Source organism: Salmo salar, chromosome 04 (assembly GCF_965601325.2).
Source record: "Salmo salar chromosome 04, fSalSal1, whole genome shotgun sequence".
Taxonomy (NCBI): domain Eukaryota; kingdom Metazoa; phylum Chordata; class Actinopteri; order Salmoniformes; family Salmonidae; genus Salmo; species Salmo salar.
In genome coordinates, this window is record NC_138294.1 from 63,306,875 (window position 1) to 63,327,884 (window position 21,010).

Here is a 21,010-nt window from a genome sequence, read left to right on the forward strand (position 1 = left end):
TTCACGTCAAACCCTCCTCACCTTCCCACAGCGGGACACCTATCGATTCAGTCACAGCATTCCTGATGGGTGTGATGAGTGGGTGTGGGGCTGCAATATAAAGGTGTGTGTGTGTGTGTGTGTATATCATTGAGGATCCAACTACTGCAGAGAAACTCAGCAGAGGAGATAAATGCTCTCTTTACTAGACACCTAGGAGAACAAATTCTGTAATAAATGTTCCATATACAGACCTGCCAACCTTGAAGAATCTTTAGGAGTACCACTTCAGCGCTGCGGCGGCACTCGCGGACCACACGACGGCATGTGACACCCACACCGATCAAATTATAGGCAAATGCTCATTTTTTTGACCCAATAATGATTTTGGCAGAAGACTGGATCTGTAGGAATGATAGGCTATAGACCAGGGTGCCCCAACTGGTGGCCCGTGGGTGGTTTTATTTGGCCCCCCCAAGTTCTGAGCAAAATATTTTTTTTTAATTCAATTTTTAACAAAAAAAAGCACTTGTTGGACATAAGACTGTAAAAACAGCAGAAAATTATCTCCAAGTGATATTAATTTAGGAAATCTGTTCAAGTATTCCGACGCATAATAGAGAGACACATGATCGTATACAAACGTAAACAAGGTTAGAAAGAATTAATGTTTTAGTCAAATATTATATCTGTTTGGGATTCTTGCGGTCAATTTACATTCTACAAATTCGTTGTATTTATGTTCCGGCCCCCCGGCTGAAACTAGTTGATGATCCCTGCTATAGACAGTTATGGGTGCTTTTCAGTAACTAAGTAGAAATAAGTTTAAAAGTAAAATCAGGGTTCTCCCTATGATTTTCTGACACGGTGGTGCTGATGTAGGCCTACGGTCAGGTAGTGGCAAGGTAGTTGAAGCATTTTGCATGTTTGAAAAACCTGTAACTGCCATTTCCTGACACCTCAAGTCTTAAATTATATCAAACAATGTAGCCAACACAGTAGTCTAGTGTTTGATCCTGGATTAATTTTGAGGCGGTCTCAATGACTCCTTCACATTGTTCTAAGTTAAAATAGGGGTAATGATTATTATAATGTGTCTCTATGTGGATAGTCTTGTGAAAATGTGAACTGGCTTCTCAATTTTGTTTTGGGAAAAATTCTGAATCATTCAATTACTGGATGCAATGTAGTAGTCTACTGTATTTGGAATATAAAACTGAATTAGGCCTAAATATATGAGCTTGTTTCAGATCTCGATACCGGATCCAGTCCATCAAATCTTCCTTCTCAGTTAGGTCTACAATTCATTTAATATGCCTTGTTGTCATTGGTGAACTGACTAGGCTATTATCACATCATTAGCAGCCTACTGTTGACATACAGTAATATAAAGGAGGACAGATCAAATACTGATTAATTAAGTCTAACATAACTTTGTGAAGGACGGTATTAGCGGAAAAGCTCTCACTTCTATCCACGCACAGCGCACACTGAACTACCGCAACACTGCACGCTTCCTTGCTAGTCAATGTGCTCGCAGATATCAAAGCATGTGCCGCCTGCTAAATAGGCTACACATATACACACGTTCAGGAGCAGAGATGTTGTTGGTCAGGCTGTTTAACGAGTGGGGAAAAAATGCAAGAACCGGCAGAACCCCGCACATATTAGGGCAAGTGCACATAAAAGCAGGGCAGTAAGCTTAATAAAAAATACAAATAAAAAAACCTGCCTCAACTTAGCAAAGTAGCAAGATTGATATCATACCAGTGTAGATGAACCTCAAATTGCGTGCATGGTACACAAAATGCATACAGGTTAGCAGGTCTGCATGATATACTGTAGTATGTTTTTCTTTGTAAATCCTTTTCTAGAGGAGAAAAGAGGAAAATGTGGGTTTAGGAACCAACACTCACCCTAGCCAGGCTGACCCCACCGGGGACCTTGTAGGGGACATACTTCCTGTAGATGTGACCCACCCTGGAGCACGGGATGTCCTCCATACGCCCGCCACACATCCACACCTGTGGAGCGAGACAGCGAGAGAGGGCGGGGGAGGTAGAAGGAGAGAGGTTTAACACAGCCAGCTGTGTGGGGGTCAGGGCATCACTGCAGTATTAGTGTGTGTGTCTCCTGTGTCAGTGTGTGCCTGTGGTGTGCAGCTGTAAACAGTATGAGGACATGAGAGGCTGACAGGTACTAGGAAAGCAGGGAGGGAGAAAGAGAGTGGTTCCAGAGGGAGGGATTAGAGAAAGACCAATATGGATTTTTTAGGGTCGATACCGATTTTTGGGGTCAAGGAGGCTGATGGCCAATATTTTAGGGCGATAGTCAATATCATAATATTTCCCAGACAGCCATGTAGGCATTCATTTTAAAATCAAAAACAATACATTTTACTTTTTTTTTTTTACCAATCTAAGTACATAACATAATGTTAATACTTTTATTTGAATTGTAACTCTCTTGATAAACTGGGTAAATTAAGATGGCATAGGCCTACACACAATACAGGTGAATGAATATTCAATAGGAGTGTGTGCATGGATTGAGTGATTGAGCTTGTTTAGGCTGATCAGTGGAGTCTATGGTGCTACAGATGACAATCTGTTTTCCTTCCATTTGGGACTTACAAATCAACACTGATCAACAACATTTGCATAGAAGCATCACTCCAGCATGTCACGCCTGTATGGAAGGACATATAGGCACTGCTGTTTGAGAATATAAAATAACATCTTTTCAATTCAAATAGCCCCAACATAACATGATTTGTGATCGGGAAAAAGTATATTTTTCCAGCTGTCAGGACGCATCCCTAAACATCTCAAGTGCCTGGCCAAAATTCGAAACAACTCAATTGGCTAGTTTAGACATTTGCCAAGAAATGGGCGGGTTGTAACTTGATCCTACTGCTACGATTGGATAGAGAGAGGCTGTAACTCAGCTCCCTTTTACACATCTCCCTTCATCGCTCATATCACTTGGTGCCGTTTACTGTTCCTATGAGAACTAGCTCAACGGCGATGACATTTGCAACCAAGCCATAAATGTGCATAATATCTAACAAGGAGAGGGAGGGTAGGAAAAATTTGTTGGACAAAGCCTATTGGAAAATTTAGTTTTTGGCGTTTAAAAAAAAATAAACGCCAATAGTAAGGTCTGTGGTAAACACAGGTTTAAGAGATCTTACACGTTTTGCTCTATGAGATAATCTTCATCCACCAACATCACTTTGTGAATTTTAAAACATTTATGTAATCCAAAAAAGCACAAAGGCTTTATAATTCATAAATGTCTTGTTAAACTGACTGATATGTCACAGAACAAAACATATAAGATCTTCTAAGCCTGTTTTAACCTCAAACGCAATTTTCAACAGAAATCCCAAAACCCTATTCTTTCCCCATAGGAATGGCTGAACGAAACCTAAGTAAACTAACTAATTTATGTTTTTTAGGATTACAAGCTGGCAAGCTTTATGGCCAACATTTATTTAGGCATTTTAAAAGAGTTTCTCCTTTCCCTATTACGACAATCATCTAATCCGACTTACAACTGTCAAATTAACGGATACGATTGCAGTTGGTCAGATCAGCACACCAGTAAATAGATAACGTTACATCGCCAGTCAGATTGCTTGTTCCCGAAAATGGTGCATGTGCAAAATGATAACCAGCTAATGTTAGCTAGCTATATTGGTTATTAGCTCCTATCTGATATCTTAGCACCATGTCTATCTAGCCAGCTAGATAGCATAGTAGCTAATATACCTAGCAAACTAACACCGCAGATGAAAGGATTAGTTGTCGTAATCTTTGCTAAAAGGTAACATAGCTATCTGCTTAGCTAGCTTGCTTATTGCATGCATGTTCGGACATGTCGACATAAGCTTTATTTATTAGTGAATTAACTAAACTAATATTTGCAACAGGAGTTTGATTTTGGTCACTGTGCCAATTCATACATTTCTTAATACTGCACGTGTCTGTTGGAGAATGAGCTAGTTTTCTGCTGCTGATTAGAGATATGGAGATATCCCTCCAGTGGTGTGGAGGCTGTGCTTTGGCAAAGTGGGTGGGGTTATATCCTACCTGTTTGGCCCTGTCCGGGGGTTTCATCGGATGGGGCCACAGTGTCTCCTGACCCCTCCTGTAGTTTTAGTGCCCTATTTAAATTCTCTCACTCACTCACTCACTCACTCACTCACTCACTCACTCACTCACTCACTCACTCACTCACTCACTCACTCACTCACTCACTCACCTGGCTTGATGACCCCTTGCTGTCCCCAGTTCACCTGGCCGTGCTGCTGCTCCAGTTCCAACTGTTCTGCCTGCAGCTATGGAACCCTGACCTGTTCGCCGGACGTGCTACCTGTCCCAGACCTGCTGGAACCCTGACCTATTCACCAGATGTGCTACCTGTCCCAGACCTGCTGTTTTCAACTCTCTAGAGACAGCAGGAGCCGTAGAGATACTCTCAAAGATCGGCTATGAAAAAGCCAACTGACACTTACTCTTGTGTTACTGACTTGTTGCACCCTCTACAACTACTATGATTACTATTATTTGACCAGGCTGGTCATTTATGAACATTTGAACATCTAGGCCATGTGCTGTTATAATCTCCACCCGGCACAGCCAGAAGAGGACTGGCCACCCCTCATAGCCTGGTTTCTTCCTAGGTTTTGGAGTTTTTCCTAGCCACCGTGCTTCTACACCTGCATTGCTTGCTGTTTGGGGTTTTAGGCTGGGTTTCTGTACAGCACTGAGATATCAGCTGATGTAAGAAGGGCTATATAAATACATTTCATTTGATTTTCCCACATAGACATTCCTTGGCATTGTTCAGTGCTCATGGCTCAGGCGGTGAGTGGCGGCTGGCATAGTAGCAGCTTTGCTGTGTAAAGGGACTATCGGCTAAGCCGATAGAGAAGGGCCGACAGCCGATTGACTAGAAAAGTCCAATATCGGCCTGATATATCGGCTCGGACGATTATCGGTTGTTCTCTAAGAGGGATGATGGATAAAGGTAGCAGGGAGGCACAATAGCTATACAGTGACATCACTATACAGAAAACAAGACTATTATAAATGCCTCATGGGCCTCTTTGGACAGACATATGGCTAAGACGGAAGGAAAACCTGACAGTAGAAGACAGCATGATGCTAAAGGCAGGCCTGAAATGTCACTGTGTGAATGTGACATACTTCAGGTTGACTCTTCTGGATTAGTTGAAAGCTTTGAGCCATGGGCCAAAACAAGTCTACTGTGAACTTTGTGCTGCAGGCCTGAAAGGGACAAGTGGCTGTCGGAGGCACCATCACGTGGCAGCTCCTCATTCTGATTTGTAATCCTCCATCATTTGTGTGTGCCTCAAAAGTATCCTCACTTAACCTGTTAGGGCTATTGGGCAGTATTGACACAGCCGGATAAAAAAACGTACCGATTTAATCTGGTTACTACTCCTGCCCAGTAACTAGAATATGCATATAATTATTGGCTTTGGATAGAAAACACCCTAAAGTTTCTAAAACTGTTTGAATGGTGTCTGTGAGTATAACAGAACTCATATGGCAGGCCAAAACCTGAGAAGATTCCATGCAGAAAGTGGCCTGTCTGACAAATTGTGTTTCATCGTGGCTCTTTTTATTGAAGACTGAGGATCTTTGCAATAACGTGACACTTCCTACGGCTCCCATAGGCTCTCAGAGCCCGGGAAAAAGCTGAACGATATCGAGGCAGGCTCTGGCTGAAACACATTATCGCTTTTGGCAAGTGGCCGATCAGAGTACTATGGGCTTAGGCGCGTGCCCGAGTCGACCGAATGCTTTATTTTCTTTCGTCTGTTTACCTAAACGCAGATTCCCGGTCGGAATATTATCGCTTTTTTATGAGAAAAATGGCATAAAAATTGATTTTAAACAGCGGTTGACATGCTTCGAAGTACGGTAATGGAATATTTAGAATTTTTTTGTCACGAATTGCGCCATGCTCGTCACCCTTATTTACCCTTTCGGATAGTGTCTTGAACGCACGAACAAAACGCCGCTGTTTGGATATAAACTATGGATTATTTTGAACCAAACCAACATTCGTTATTGAAGTAGAAGTCCTGGGAGTGCATTCTGACGAAGACAGCAAAGGTAATAACATTTTTCTTATAGTAAATCTGACTTTGGTGAGTGCTAAACTTGCTGGGTATCTAAATAGCTAGCCCTGTGATGCCGGGCTATCTACTGAGAATATTGCAAAATGTGCTTTCACCGAAAAGCTATTTTAAAATCGGACATATCGAGTGCATAGAGGAGTTCTGTATCTATAATTCTTAAAATAATTGTTATGCTTTTTGTGAACGTTTATCGTGAGTAATTTAGTAAATTCACCGGCAGTGTTCGGTGGGAATGCTAGTCACATGCTAATGTAAAAAGCTGGTTTTTGATATAAATATGAACTTGATTGAACAAAACATGCATGTATTGTATAACATAATGTCCTAGGGTTGTCATCTGATGAAGATCATCAAAGGTTAGTGCTGCATTTAGCTGTGGTTTGGGTTTATGTGACATTATATGCTAGCTTGAAAAATGGGTGTCTGATTATTTCTGGCTGGGTACTCTGCTGACATAATCTAATGTTTTGCTTTCGCTGAAAAGCCTTTTTGAAATCGGACAGTGTGGTTAGATTAACGAGAGTCTTATCTTTAAAATGGTGTAAAATAGTCATATGTTTGAAAAATTGAAGTTTTTGCATTTTTGAGGAATTTGAATAACGCGCCACGGGATTACACTGGCTGTTGAGTAGGTGGGACGCAAGCGTCCCACCTAGCCCATAGAGGTTAAAAAAACTCAAGGATCCGCCCCTTTAAGCATCTCCAATCCAAAATTACATCTAGAATCGGCTTCCTATATCGCAACAAAGCATCCATCACTCATGCTGCCAAACACACGCTCGTAAAACTGACCATCCTACCGATCCCCGACTTCGGTGATGTCATCTATAAAATAGCCTCCAACACTCTACTCAACAAACTGGATGCAGTCTATCACAATGCCATCTGTTTTGTCACCAAAGCCCCATACACTACCCACCATGGCGATCTGTACGCTGTCGTTGGTTGGCCCTCGCTTCATACTCGTCGCCAAATCCACTGGTTACAGGTTATCTACAAGTCTCTGCTAGGTAAAGCCCTGCCTTATCTCAGTTCACTGGTCACCATAGCAGCACCCACACGTAGCATGCGCTCCAGCAGGTATATCTCACTGGTCACCCCCAAAGCCAATTCCTCCTTTGGCCGCCTTTCCTTCCAGTTCTCTGCTTCCAATGACTGGAACGAACTGCAAAAATCTCCCTCACTAGCTTTAAGTACCAGCTGTCAGAGCAGCTCACAGATCACTGCACCTGTACATAGCCCATCTGTAAACAGCCCATCTACCTACCTCATCCCATACTGTATTTATTTATCTGCTCCTTTGCACCCCAGTATCTTGCACATTCATCTTCTGCACATCTACCATTCCAGTGTTTAATTGCTATATTGTAATTACTTCGCCACCATGGCCTATTTATTGCCTTAACTTACCTCATTTGCACTCACTGTATATAGACTTCGTTTTCTTTTGTTCTACTGTATTATTGACTGTATGTTTTGTTTATTACATATATAGACTTATTTTTCTACTGAATTTGTGACTGTAGGTTTGTTTTGCTCCATGTGTAACTCTGTGTTGTTGTATGTGTCGAATTGCTACGCTTTATCTTGGCCAGGTCGCAGTTGCAAATGAGAACTTGTTCTCAACTAGCCTACCTGGTTAAATAAAGGTGAAATAAAATACATTTAAAAAAAGAAAGGGAGGAAATACTTTAGTTTTTGCTGACTAAGGTTCCTTGTTAGATGGGCTACTGCCGCATGAATGTTTAAATGGCGTCTGGGGCTGGGCAGGTGAGCGCTGGCGTTCACGAAAGAAGGCCAACAGAGCATTAAATATACATTACAACTTGTAGAGGCATGGAAGGAGGCACGTTCGCATGCAAGTGTACACGTGCACACACACATCACACAGATGTCACACACAGTAGAGGCTCTGGAGGCCAGGCTGAGGAGGGGATACACCTACTGACTGACCCTGGAATGAGGTCACTGGTACGACTGTGGAGCTGTGGTTAACCCACAACAGGACATTTTGGCAGAGCGGCAATGAGGAGTTAGAGATGATGCCAAAATACTCTGCATCTTCTGCAATTACTCTGATACTTTGAGTCGCTCAAGGACATCAAATAAATTAAAAAGTTTTGAAATTAAGGTTGCGCAAGTAATCAATTACACGTTTTGCATGTCTCTGTCAGGTGGTAGGCTAATTAGACAGCAACAGGTGGCAGTATCCAGAGCCACATACTAGAGTTGGCATTATACTATATACACGTTCTCTTTAACAACAGATCTAGGATCAGATTAGCATACCCCCAATTACAACCTTATACATAAGGGGAATACAACATACAGTGTCTTTGGAAAGTATTCAGACCCCTTGACTTTTTCCACATTGTTACATTATAGCCTTACTCTAAAATTGATTAAATCGTTATTCCCCCTCAATCTACAAACAAGACCCCATAATGACCAATCAAAAACAGGTTTTTAAAAATTGTTGCTGATTTATACTTTTAAAACCCCCTGAAATATCATATTTACGTAAGTATTCAGACCCTTTACTCAGTACTTTTATGAAGCACCTTTGGCACAAGACTACAGCCTCGAGTCTTCTTGGGTATGACGCTACAAGCTTGGCACACCTGTATTTGGAGTTTCTCCCATTCTTCTCTGCAGAACCTCTCAAGCTCTGTCAGGTTGGATGGGGAGTGTTGCGTCGCCGCACAGCTATTTTCAGGTCTCTCAGAGATGTTTAACCGGGTTCAAGTCCGGGCTCTGGCTGGACCCCTCAAGGACATTGAGACTTGTCCCGAAGCCACTCCTGCGTTGTCTTGGCTGTATGCTTAGGGTCATTGTCCTGTTGGAAGGAGAACCATCGACGCAGTCTGAAGTCCTGAGAGCTCTGGAGAAGGTTTTCATCAAGGATCTATGTACTTTGCCTCGATCCTGACTAGTCTCCCTGCCCCTGCAAAACATCCTCACAGCATGATGCTGCCACCACCATGCTTCACCGTAGGGATGGTGCCAGGTTTCCTCCAAACGTGACACTTGGCATTCAGGCCAAATAGTTTAATCATGGTTTCATCAGACCAGAGAATCTTGTTTCTCATGGTCAGAGTCCTTTAGGTGCCTTTGGGCAAACTCCAAGCGGGCTGTCATGTGCCTTTTACTGAGGAGTGCCTTCCGTCTGCCCACTCTACCACAAAGGCCTGATTGGTGGAGTGCTGCAGAGATTGTTGTCCTTCTGGAAGGCTCTCCCATCTCCACAAAGGAAGTCTAGAGCTCTGTCAGCGTGACCATCGGGTTCTTGGTCATTTCCTTGACCAACGCCCTTCTCCTCGGATTGCTCAGTTTGGCCGGACAGCCAGCTCTAGGAAGAGTCTTGGTGGTTCCAAACTTCTTCCATTTAAGAATGATGGAGGGCACTGTGTTCTTGGGGACTTTCAATGCGGCAGACATTTTTTGGTACTCTGCCCCAGATCTGTGCCTCGACACAATCCTGTCTCGGAGCTCTACAGACAATTCATTTGACCTCATGGCTTGGTTTTTGCAGTGACATGCACTGTCAACTGTGGGACCTTTTATAGACAGCTGTGTGCCTTTCCAAATCGTGTCCAATCAATTGAATTTAACACAGGTGGACTCCAATCAAGTTGTAAAAATATCTCAAGGATGATCAATGGAAACAGGATGCACCGGATCTCAATTTCGAGTCTCATAGTAAAGTGTCTGAATACTTATGTAAATAAGGTATTTCTGGTTTTTTTTGTTGAGAAAGTGGGATCAAGAGTTCTAGCATAGTGCTGCCAGTGGATTAGAGTGCAGAACTGCTGATCCCTCCACCTCTACTGATGACCTCTAAAACCACTGTGATACAGAGCATGGTGGGCAGCCGATAATACAGAACCTATCACACACGACAGTCAATGGTCTTTAATAAGGCACACCTCAATCTCTCTCTGCTCACAGCGAGGTCTAGCATATGTATGTGTTTGTCAACTGAGGGGTGGGTTTTGCAAACGTAAAATGCTATTCAGAGTTATTTGAATTTTGTGGTTACCTCTCGCTTGTCTTTGGTTTTAGATAAAACAACCATACTTACAGTATCACAAAAACACCTCAGGATTCCCATTAGCAACAGTAGATACAGTTGAAGTCGGAAGTTACATACACCTTAGCCAAATACATTTAAACTCAGTTTTTCACAATTCCTGACATTTAATCCTAGTAAATATTCCCTGTTTTAGATGAGATCAGTTAGGTTCACCACTTTATTTTAAGAATGTGAAATGTCAGAATAATAGTGGAGAGAATGATTTATTTCAGCTTTTTTTTCTTTCATCACATTCCCAGTGGGTCAGATGTTTACATACAATCAATTAGTATTTGGCAGCATTGCCTTTAAATTGTTTAACTTGGGTCAAACGTTTCGGGTAGCTTTCCACAAGCTTCCCACAATAAGTTGGGTGAATTTTGGCCCATTCCTCCTGACAGAACTGGTGTAACTGAGTCAGGTTTGTAGGTCTCCTTGCTCGCACACACCTTTTCAGTTCTGCCCAAAAATGTTCTATCGGATTGAGGTCAGGGCTTTGTCAAGGCCACTCCAATACCTTGACTTTGTTGTCCTTAAGCCATTTTGCCACAACTTTGGAAGTATGCTTGGGGTCATTGTCCATTTGGAAGACCCATTTGCGACCAAGCTTTAACTTCCTGACTGGTGTCTTGAGATGTTGCCTCAATATATCCACATCATTTTCCTGCCTCATGATGCCATCTATTTTGTGAAGTTCACCAGTCCCTCCTGCAGCAAAGCACCCCCACAACATGATGCTGCCACCCCCGTGCTTCACGGTTGGGATGGTGTTCTTCGGCTTGCAAGCATCCCCCTTTTTCCTCCAAACATAACAATGGTCATTATGGTCAAACAGTTCTATTTTGTTTCATCAGAACAGAGGACATTTCTCCAAAAAGTACGATATTTTTTATGGCGGTTTTGGTGCAGTGGCTTCTTCCTTGCTGAGCGGCCTTTCCGGTTATGTCGATATCGGACTCGTTTTACTGTGGATATAGATACTTTGTACCCGTTTCCAACAGCATCTTCACAAGGTCCTTTGCTGTTGTTCTGGGATTGATTTGCACTTTTCGCACCAAAGTACATTCATCTCAAGGAGACAGAACGCGTCTCCTTCCTGAGCTGCGTGATCCCATGGTGTTTATACTTGCGTACTATTGTTTGTACAGATGAACGTGGTACCTTCAGATGTTTGGAAATTGCTCCCAAGGATGAACCAGACTTGTGGAGGTCTACAATTTGTTTTCTGAGGGCTTGGCTGATTTCTTTTGATTTTCCCATGATGTCAAGCAAAGAGGCACTGAGTTTGAAGGTAGGCCTTGAAATACATCCGCAGGTACACCTCCAATTGACTCAAATGATGTCAATTAGCCTATCAGAAGCTTCTAAAGCCATGACATAATTTTCTGTAATTTTCCAATCTGTTTAAAGGCACAGTCAACTTAGTGTATGTAAACTTCTGACCCACTGGAATTGTGATACAGTGAATTATAAACAATTGTTGGAAAAATGACTTGTGTCATGCACAAAGTAGATGTCCTAACCGACTTGCCAAAACTATAGTTTGTTAACAAGAAATTTGTGGAGTGGTTGAAAAACGAGTTTTAATGACTCCAACCTAAGTGTATGTAAACTTCCGACTTCAACTGTACATAATTCAGAAGATCTGGCAAACAAAAACCCTGATGTAGCTTAGAAAGTTTCAAAATACAACTTACTAAGAAATTCACTGGCTGTGTTACCAAAGTATTATCTGACAGCAATGAAGAGAATATTCTCTAGTCTCTGCCATAGTTTTATTATCCGCTTCTCTCTGAATTCCAACAGTTGAGACAGCATTACATTGGTAAAAGGCTACAGAATTATCTAAATGAAGGGTCGCTTCTAACATTTTCGACTTCTATACCCAGACCAGGGCTGAGACCTGTCAAGGGTCCAGACGGCAAATCAACCTCTAATTTGATGAGAGGATGGGTTGAGCTGCACCCTCCCCAAACTTCACCTAGGTTTTCATGTTCTAATGCAGTATTTAGCCAAGCAGAGGAGTGCCACTTCAACTTTCTGCTGACTTTTACGAACACTGGCAGTATCAGTGAGCTGAATATAAGTGAGTCTGTAAGAGCCTTGTGGTTTTAAAACCACAATTTAATTATTTTGATGAGCTTTCCAAAAAACTTTAGCTCCAAAGGGGAAAGGGAGGGCCGGAGTTGGGAGACAGTGGAGAGACTAGTGCTTTACATGCAGCGAGAGTCCGCATAATAAATGGATATCCTATGGAATAATTCATAGTGAGGCAGAACTCTAAAGCATAATCTAATATGGTTTCTGAGTATGATGGATGTAGGAGTTCTCCGAGCAGCAGAGCGGATTTGAACCAGAATGATTGAAACATGAGGTGAAATCTGAATACTAACTTCCACCATTGCCTTAAAGCTAGTTAGTTAATGAGCTCTGATAAAAACTTGGCAGCGGTGGCTTCAGCTTGTTGATGGTGTGACGGTTCTTCAATCGGGGTGTGCAAACCTTTGTTCCAGCCCAGCACTGACACACCTGACTCAGCGGTTAGAGCATTGGGCAAGCAACTGAAAGATCACTGATTGGAATACCCGAGCCGACAAGGTGAAAAATGTGTCGATGTGCCCTTGAGCAAGGCACTTAACCCTAATACGCTCCAGGGGTGCTGTAGTACTATGGCTGACCCTGTAAAACAACACATTTCACTGCACCTATCAGGCAAATTATTATCAAGCCCTTTATTATGAAGTGTTACAGTAGTACTGGGCTGGAACAAAAGCCTGAACCCCCTGTGTATCTCCAGGACTAAAGATCAAAGAACACTGCTGTAAGTCAATAAGGGCATCTTCCCAAAAACAACTTTGCCATCTTAGGGCCCATTGTCATTGTGGCATTTTACCTTGAAAGAGATTTCGTACTGCTCTCCTCCCCAGATCTCCAGTCCCGTGTCATATCCTCCCAACTCCCAGAACCACTTCCTGTCCACAGCAAAGAGTCCGCCAGCCATCACAGGAGACCTGATGGACAAAAGGGGGGGTGGGGTGTAAGACAACACCAATACATGTCACACTCATACCCCAACATGATGACATTGTTCCTCAATCAATCACTGGCTGCAGACCAGCCAAAAGGACAGGAAGATATTCATTCTCATGAATGATAAATCAAAACATGTAAGTCAGTGTGGAAAGGTGACTGCTATGGCAGGCCTGCTGTTAATAACCGTCTTTATAGACTGTTTGTGCGAGTTGAAGGCTGTATTACTCAACCAGACTCATCAATTTGGGAGTTAACTGCAGGCTTTCTCGGGGGTTCTCTGAACACAGAAACAATTAAACCATCAACGCCACGGTGGAACCTGACTGGCATAATAAGCACCATACTCAACTCATAATGTTAACCTGTTGGGGATAGGGGGCAGTATTTGCACGGCCGGATAAAAAAAACGTACCCGATTTAATCTGGTTACTACACCTGCCCAGTAACTAGAATATGCATATAATTAGTAGATTTGGATAGAAAACACTCTAAAGTTTCTAAAACTGTTTGAATGGTGTCTGTGAATATAACAGAATGCATATGGCAGTCAAAACCCTGAGACAAATCCTAACAGGAAGTGGAAATCTGATGTGTGGAATCACTTTCAAGCTTTTGCCATTGAAACACACAGGGACTTATTCATCATTTAGCACTTCCTAAGGCTTCCACTAGATGTCAACAGTCTTTACAAAGTGGTTTGAGTCTTCTATGGTAGAAACTGACCCAAAGAGAGGCTTGGGAAGTTGGTCACAGGGGGAGGGCCATTACTACTATGACGGGGCGCCCATGGGAACCCTTTTGTTCCGAAATGTTTAGTAAGACAATGCAATCGTCCGCCTTGAAAATTATTGAAGCTCTGGTTGAAAAAGGCCCTAAAGATTTATGTTATACAACGTTTGACATGTTTGAACGAACGTAAATATATATTTTTTGCACATTCGTGACGACAAGTCCAGTGCGCCTTGTACATTATGAGTAGCCTTCGGAACGCGCTAACAAGAAGGAACTATTGGGACATAAATTAACTTTTTCTAAAAAACTACATTAGTTGTGGACCTGGGATGCCTGGAAGTGCCTTCTGATGAAGATAATCAAAGGTAAGGGAATATTTACAATAGTATATTTGATTTTAGATGGTTCCAAGATGGCACTAACATGTATCGCCTAGCCTATTTTTCGGAGCATACCACGTCGTTTATTGCAAAGTGTGATTTCCCAGTAAAGTTATTTTTAAATCTGGCAATGCGGTTGCATTCACGAGATGTTAATCTATAATTCTTTGAATGACAATATTACATTTTAACAATGTTTTCTAATAGTAATTTTGTAAATTGTAGCGCTGATTCACCGGAAGCATTTGAGGGAAAATATTTTCTGAACGTCACGCGCCGATGTAAAATGCTGTTTTTATATATAAATATGAACTTTATCGAACAAAAAATGCATGTATTGTGTAACATGATGTCCTAGGAGTGTCATCTGATGAAGATTGTCAAAGGTTAGTGCTGCATTTAGCTGTGTTTTGGGTATTTGTGATGCATGCTAGTTGCTTTGAAAATGGCAGTGTGATTTTTTTTGGCAGGGTACTCTCCTAACATAATCTAATGTCTTGCTTTTGCTGTAAAGCCTTTTTGAAATAGGACAACGTGGTTCGATTCAGGAGGTGTATCTATAAAATGGTGTAAAATAGTCATATGTTTGAGAAATTGAAGTTATAGCATTTATGAGTTATTTGTATTTCGCGCGACGCGATTCCACTGGCTGTTGACTAGGGTGGGACGCAAGCGTCCCAGGTTCCCAGACAGGTTAAACATAAACACAATAAAACTCAATTTCCACTGTTCAGTAGGATAGTTTCCCTCAAGTGGCGCTGAATAAAAATCAGGACCTAGGCCTGCATCGAGGACGTCGTCCCCACAGTGACTGTACGTACATACCCCTACCAGAAGCCATGGACTACAGGCAACATTCGCACTGAGCTAAAGGGTAGAGCTGCCGCTTTCAAGGAGCGGGCCTCTAACCCAGAAGCTTATAAGAAATCCCGCTATGCCCTGCGACGAACCATCAAACAGGCAAAGCATCAATACAGGACTAAGATCAAATCGTACTACACCAGCTCCGACGCTCGTCGGATGTGGCAGGGTTTGTAAACTACTACAGACTACAAAGGGAAGCACAGTCGAGAGCTGCACAGTGACAAGCCTACCAGACGAGCTAAATAACTTCTATGCTCGCTTAAAGGCATGTCACACTGAAACATGCATGAGAGCATCAGCTGTTCCGGATGACCGTGTGATCCGCAGCCGATGTGAGTAAGACCTTTAAACAGGCCAACATTCACAAGGCCGCATGGCCAGACGGATTACCAGGACGTGTACTCCGAGCATGCGCTGACCAACTGGGAAGTGTCTTCACTGACATTTTCAACCTCTCCCTGTCTGAGTCTGTAATATCAACATGTTTCAAGCAGACCATCATAGTCCCTGTGCCCAAGAACAGTAAGGTAACCTGCCTAAATTACTACAGACCCGTAGCACTCATGTCTGTAGCCATGAAACGCTTTGAAAGGCTGGTTATGGCTCACAACACCATTATCCCAGAAACCCTAGATCCACTCCAATTTGCATACCGCACCAACAGATCCACAGATGATGCAATCTCAAATTGCACTCCACACTGCCCTTTCACACCTGGACAAAAGGAACACCTATGTGAGAATGCTATTCATTGACTACAGCTCAGCGTTCAACACCATAGTACCTTCAAAGCTCATCACTAAGCTAAGGACCCTGGAACTAAAACACCTCCCTCTGCAACTGGATCCTGAACTTCCTGACGGGCCGCCCCCAGGTGGTAAGGGTAGGTCACAACACATCCGCCACGCTGATCCTCAACACGGGGGCGCCTCAGGGGTGAATGCTCAGTCCCCTCCTGTAACCTCTGTTCACTCATGACTGCACGGCCAGGCACGACTCCAACACCAGTAAGTTTGCAGATGACACAACAGTGGTAGGCCTGATCACTGACAACGATGAGACAACCTATAGGGAGAAGGTCAGAGACCTGACCGTGTGGTGCCAGGACAACAACCTCTCCCTCAACGTGATTAGGACAAAGGAGATGATTGTGGACTAAAGGAAAAGGAGGACCAAGCACGCCCCCATTCTCATCGACGGGGCTGTGGTGAAGCAGGTTGAGAGCTTCCTTGGCGTCCACATCACCAACAAACTAACATGGTCCAAGCACACCACACCAAGACAGTTGTGAAGAGGACACAAAACTTATTCTGCCTCAGGAGACTGAAAAGACTTGGCATGGGTCCAAAGACTCCAGCCACCCTAGTCATAGACTGTTCTCTCTGCTACTGCACGGCAAGTGGTACCGGAGCGCCAAGTCTAGGTCCAAGAAGCTTCTAAACAGCTTCTACCCCCAAACCATAAGACTCCTGAACTGCTAATCAAATGGCTACCCAGACTATTTGCACCCCCCCCCCACTGCTGCTACTCTTATTATCTATGCATACTCACTTTAATAACTCTACCTACATGTACATATCTCAATTACCTCGACACCGGTACCCCTTGTATATAGCCCCGCTATTGTTATTTACTGCTGCTCTTTAATTATTTGTTATTCTTATCTCTTACTTTTTTGGGGGGGGTATTTTCTTAAAACTGCATTGTTGGTTATGGGCTTGTAAGTAAGCATTTTACTGTAAGGTCTACCTACACCTGTTGTATTCAGCGCATGTGACAAATAAAATTTGATTTGAAATCTTGTTGAGAATCCCAAGGAAAAACATACTCATGTCAAAACTTGTGTGTGTGTGTGTCAGAGGTCAGGCGTTTGTCAGAGATGCATAGTTTGGTAAGTCTTCGTTATGTGTGTATTCAACTGGGGCTAAAATGGTAGTAGTCATTTGCCCCTCCGTGATTTGATGTGCTGTCACTCTCATGACATTCAAACTTATCTGATGGGGTTCTAATAAATCAGTTGCAGAGGGGTAATTATGAACGTAGTAGGTTAATTGACAAACCAGGCAGACAGGATTTGTACAGAATTTGGGGGAACCCTGAATGGCATCCTTATTACTGGAGACGTGTCCCTGACTGGAAGGGCTGTCAGAGGGAGACAATGAGACTATTAAACAGGCAGGCTACAGTCTCCACATACACACCACAGGCTGTCATGGCAACTAGCCGCCCCCTTCAACTCTAAATTGGAGGTAGAGATGAACCCTCTCTGGATGGATATTGGAGGGGAGAGAGAAGTTAGATGTTCGAGTGACTCGTAAGAGAGCCGGGCAGGCAGATGTCCGGGTCCTAAACTTCTCCGTTAGAATGATCAATTAAGGAAACAGGGCAGACAGTGGAAGGCTGGGAGCTCAGAGCACTCCGGGGCTTCCCAATCCTCATGAAAAGTATCTAGGACGGCAAAAGCCAAGTTCTGTTTTTATTTTCTTCTTCTAAGGGCAAGTGGTTTGAGTCTGGAAGTGATGGGGAGGGGGGGGGAAATCGATAGTTACATATCGCAATATTATTTTGGAAGATATTATATTGAAACTTTGACTCCAAGTAACGATTGGGGGGGAAAAAAAGATTCTGCTAGGTAGCGTTAGCTAGAGCTAGTCGGCTGCACTGGCGCCAAAACTCTGGTAATGTTCATCCTATAGCTTGTTCTCCATCTTTTTAAATAGCAAGTCAACATGTTTTACACTTTCATTTCTATGACTGATCAAAACAAATTTTCTCATGCTCTCCCTTGTCTCTCTGCAGCAGACATAGTGAGCAATATGTTTGGAACATGAAATTGCAATGAAATCGCATTATCGAATTGCAATACATATAAAATCGTGATAGTCGCAATACATATCGCATCGGAACTTAAGTATCGTGATATCGTATCGTGAGGTCCCTGGAAATTCCCAGCTCTAATGTCTGGTATGCTGAATTACATCAATTTGGGGGCATTCAAATGGCAGAAGTCTTTGGCATTCAACAGCGTTAATCCCGAGGCTGCGCCGCACAGATAAGTAGCCGTGTGTCACGAGTGCTATCTTCGAATTCCCTGTCATAAATCAGCCAAGGCGCAGCGTGCCGGTAGTTCCAAATATTTTATTAGTGAACCCGAACAAAACAAGAAACAGGTGAAACTGAAAGAAACGTGACGTTCTGGGGCTGCTCAAACACAGCTGCACAAAAACAAGATCCCACGAAAACACAGGGAAAAACAGGCTGCCTAAGTATGGCTTCCAATCAGAGACAACGAATGACAGCTGCCTCTGATTGGAAACCATACCCGGCCAAAACATAGAACACAAAACATAGAATGCACACCCACCTATCACACCCTGACCTAACTAAACAGAAAAAAAACAGCTCTTCTAGGTCAGAGCGTGACAGTACAGGTGCGGACTCCCGGCCGCAAACCTGAACCTATTGGGGAGGGTCCGGGTGGGCATCTATAATTGGCGGCGGCTCTGGTTCTGGGCGTAGCACCCCCCGCCCACTGGTCCCCCCCCCCGCTTCTGTGTGTCCGGAGGAACCAGACCATGGATCATCGCCGGAGGCTCTGGAACGCCAACCGTCGCCGGAGGCTGCGGACTGGGGGGGCGTCGCCGGAGGCTGCGGACTGGGGGGGCGTCGCCGGAGGCTGCGGACTGGGGGGGTGTCGCCGGAGGCTCCGGGCTGGGGGGGTGTCGCCGGAGGCTCCGGGCTGGGGGAGCGTCGCCGGAGGCTCCGGGCTGGGGAGCGTCGCCGGAGGCTCCGGGCTGGGGAGCGTCGCCGGAGGCTCCGGGCTGGGGAGCGTCGCCGGAGGCTCCGGGCTGGGGAGCGTCGCCGGAGGCTCCGGGCTGGGGAGCGTCGCCGGAGGCTCCGGGCTGGGGAGCGTCGCCGGAGGCTCCGGACTGGGGAGCGTCGCCGGAGGCTCCGGACTGAGGAGCGTTGTTGCAGGCTCCATGCCTTGGATCATTGATACAGGTTCCGTGCCCTGGATCATCACTGGAGGCTTCGTGCCATGGATCATCTCTACAGGCTCCGGACCATGGATAATCCCTACAGGCTTCTTGCCATGGATTATCTCTACAGGCTCCGGGCCATGGATCATCACTAGAGGCTTTGTGCCATGAATCATCTCTACAGGCTTCGGACCATCGATTATCACTGGAGGCTTTATTCGTGGGTTTGGGACAGGTCTCACCGGACTGGAGAGACGCACTGAGGACCGAGTGCTCAAAGCAGGCACCGGCCGTACTGGGCTATGGAGGCGTACTGGAGGAAGAGTGCGAGGAGCAGGCACAGGACGTACTGGGCTAGGGAGGCGCACTGCAGGGAGAGTGCGCTGGGCAGGCACAGGACGTACTGGGCTAGGGAGGCGCACTGGAGAATAGGAATGCTGAGCGGGCATACTCCAAGCTGGCTGAGTGTCAACCTTAGCATGACAGTGGTGAGGAGCTTGCACCGAGCGCACCGGGTTGTGAGTGCACATGGGCGACACCGTGCGCACCACCGCATAACACGGTGCTTGAACAGTCACTCGCTCCCCACGGTAAGCACGGGGAGTTGGCTCAGGTCTTAAACCCGCCTTAGCCAATCTACCCGTGTGCCCCCCCAAAACATTTTTTGGCGCTGCCTCTCGGCCTCCTGTTGCCTTCAAAGCCGTTCCACCTTCGCTGCCTCTATCTCCTCCGGCGGGTGGCGATACTCTCCCGGCCTTGTCCAAGGTCCTGCCCCATCCAGGATCTCTTCCCAGGTCCAGTCCTCTGATCCACACTGCTTGGTCCCGCTCGTCTTCCTGGTGAGTGCACGCTGCTTGGCTTTCTTTTGGTGGGATCTTCTGTCACGAGTGCTATCTTCGAATTCCCTGTCATAAATCAGCCAAGGCGCAGCGTGCCGGTAGTTCCACATATTTTATTAGTGAACCCGAACAAAACAAGAAACAGGTGAAACTGAAAGAAACATGACGTTCTGGGGCTGCTCAAACACAGCTGCACAAAAACAAGATCCCACGAAAACACAGGGAAAAACAGGCTGCCTAAGTATGACTTCCAATCAGAGACAACGAATGACTGCTGCCTCTGATTGGAAACCATACCCGGCCAAAACAGAACACAAAACATAGAATGCCCACCCACCTATCACACCCTGACCTAACTAAACAGAGAAAACACAGCTCTCCTAGGTCAGAGAGTGACACCGTGGAGACAAAGGGATGTCTTATGTAAAGCATTTATCAGAAGAGGACTGCTCAGCTGAGGTTGCTCCCTCACTGGCACCACGTCGTTTCTATTCCACCCCTCCCTCCTTCCCACCCTCCCCTCAAATTTTCATCACACTATCTTGTGTCGCTCTGCAAGAATTAGAATCCCATTTAAACCGACCATGAATATTCAGTCACAATTTAGTTTTACTTCAAATTGCAAAACCAATATTCCCAATTTCAGTCTATTGACCTCTGAGGGAGCGCTCACAAAAGTGTGGAGCCGAGAGAATCCTTGTATCATCTTTCAATGAAAGGGGAGGGGGGCATATTGCCCATCAGGCATGGAGGGATTTAGAGGCTTTCACACCCAGAGGCCAGCATGGACGTTTGCCCCCTAATATGTTCTCTGTCAGTCCATCTAACCCACGTCTCATTTCATGCTACTGCACTGTAAATCACACAGAAAATGAGTTGACTCAAACTGTGTGGCATCTGGTGTCTAGAAATGGGATCATTCTAAATGTGCTGATTTGTTGGGTCCTGATATGTTG

General features: G+C 44.6%; 1 protein-coding gene across 1 annotated transcript in view; it reads right to left on the reverse strand.

Annotated features, from left to right (window-relative positions):
- The window catches only part of LOC106603494 (polypeptide N-acetylgalactosaminyltransferase 10), a 114,494-nt gene that overhangs the window by 9,869 nt on the left and 83,615 nt on the right, over positions 1–21,010 (reverse strand). The window contains exons 7-8 of the mRNA XM_014197263.3: positions 13,120–13,237; positions 1,896–2,003 (exon numbers count right to left, since the gene is read on the reverse strand). Coding sequence (XP_014052738.1) covers positions 1,896–2,003; positions 13,120–13,237 — 226 coding nt within the window. The remainder of the gene's footprint in view (positions 1–1,895; positions 2,004–13,119; positions 13,238–21,010) is intronic.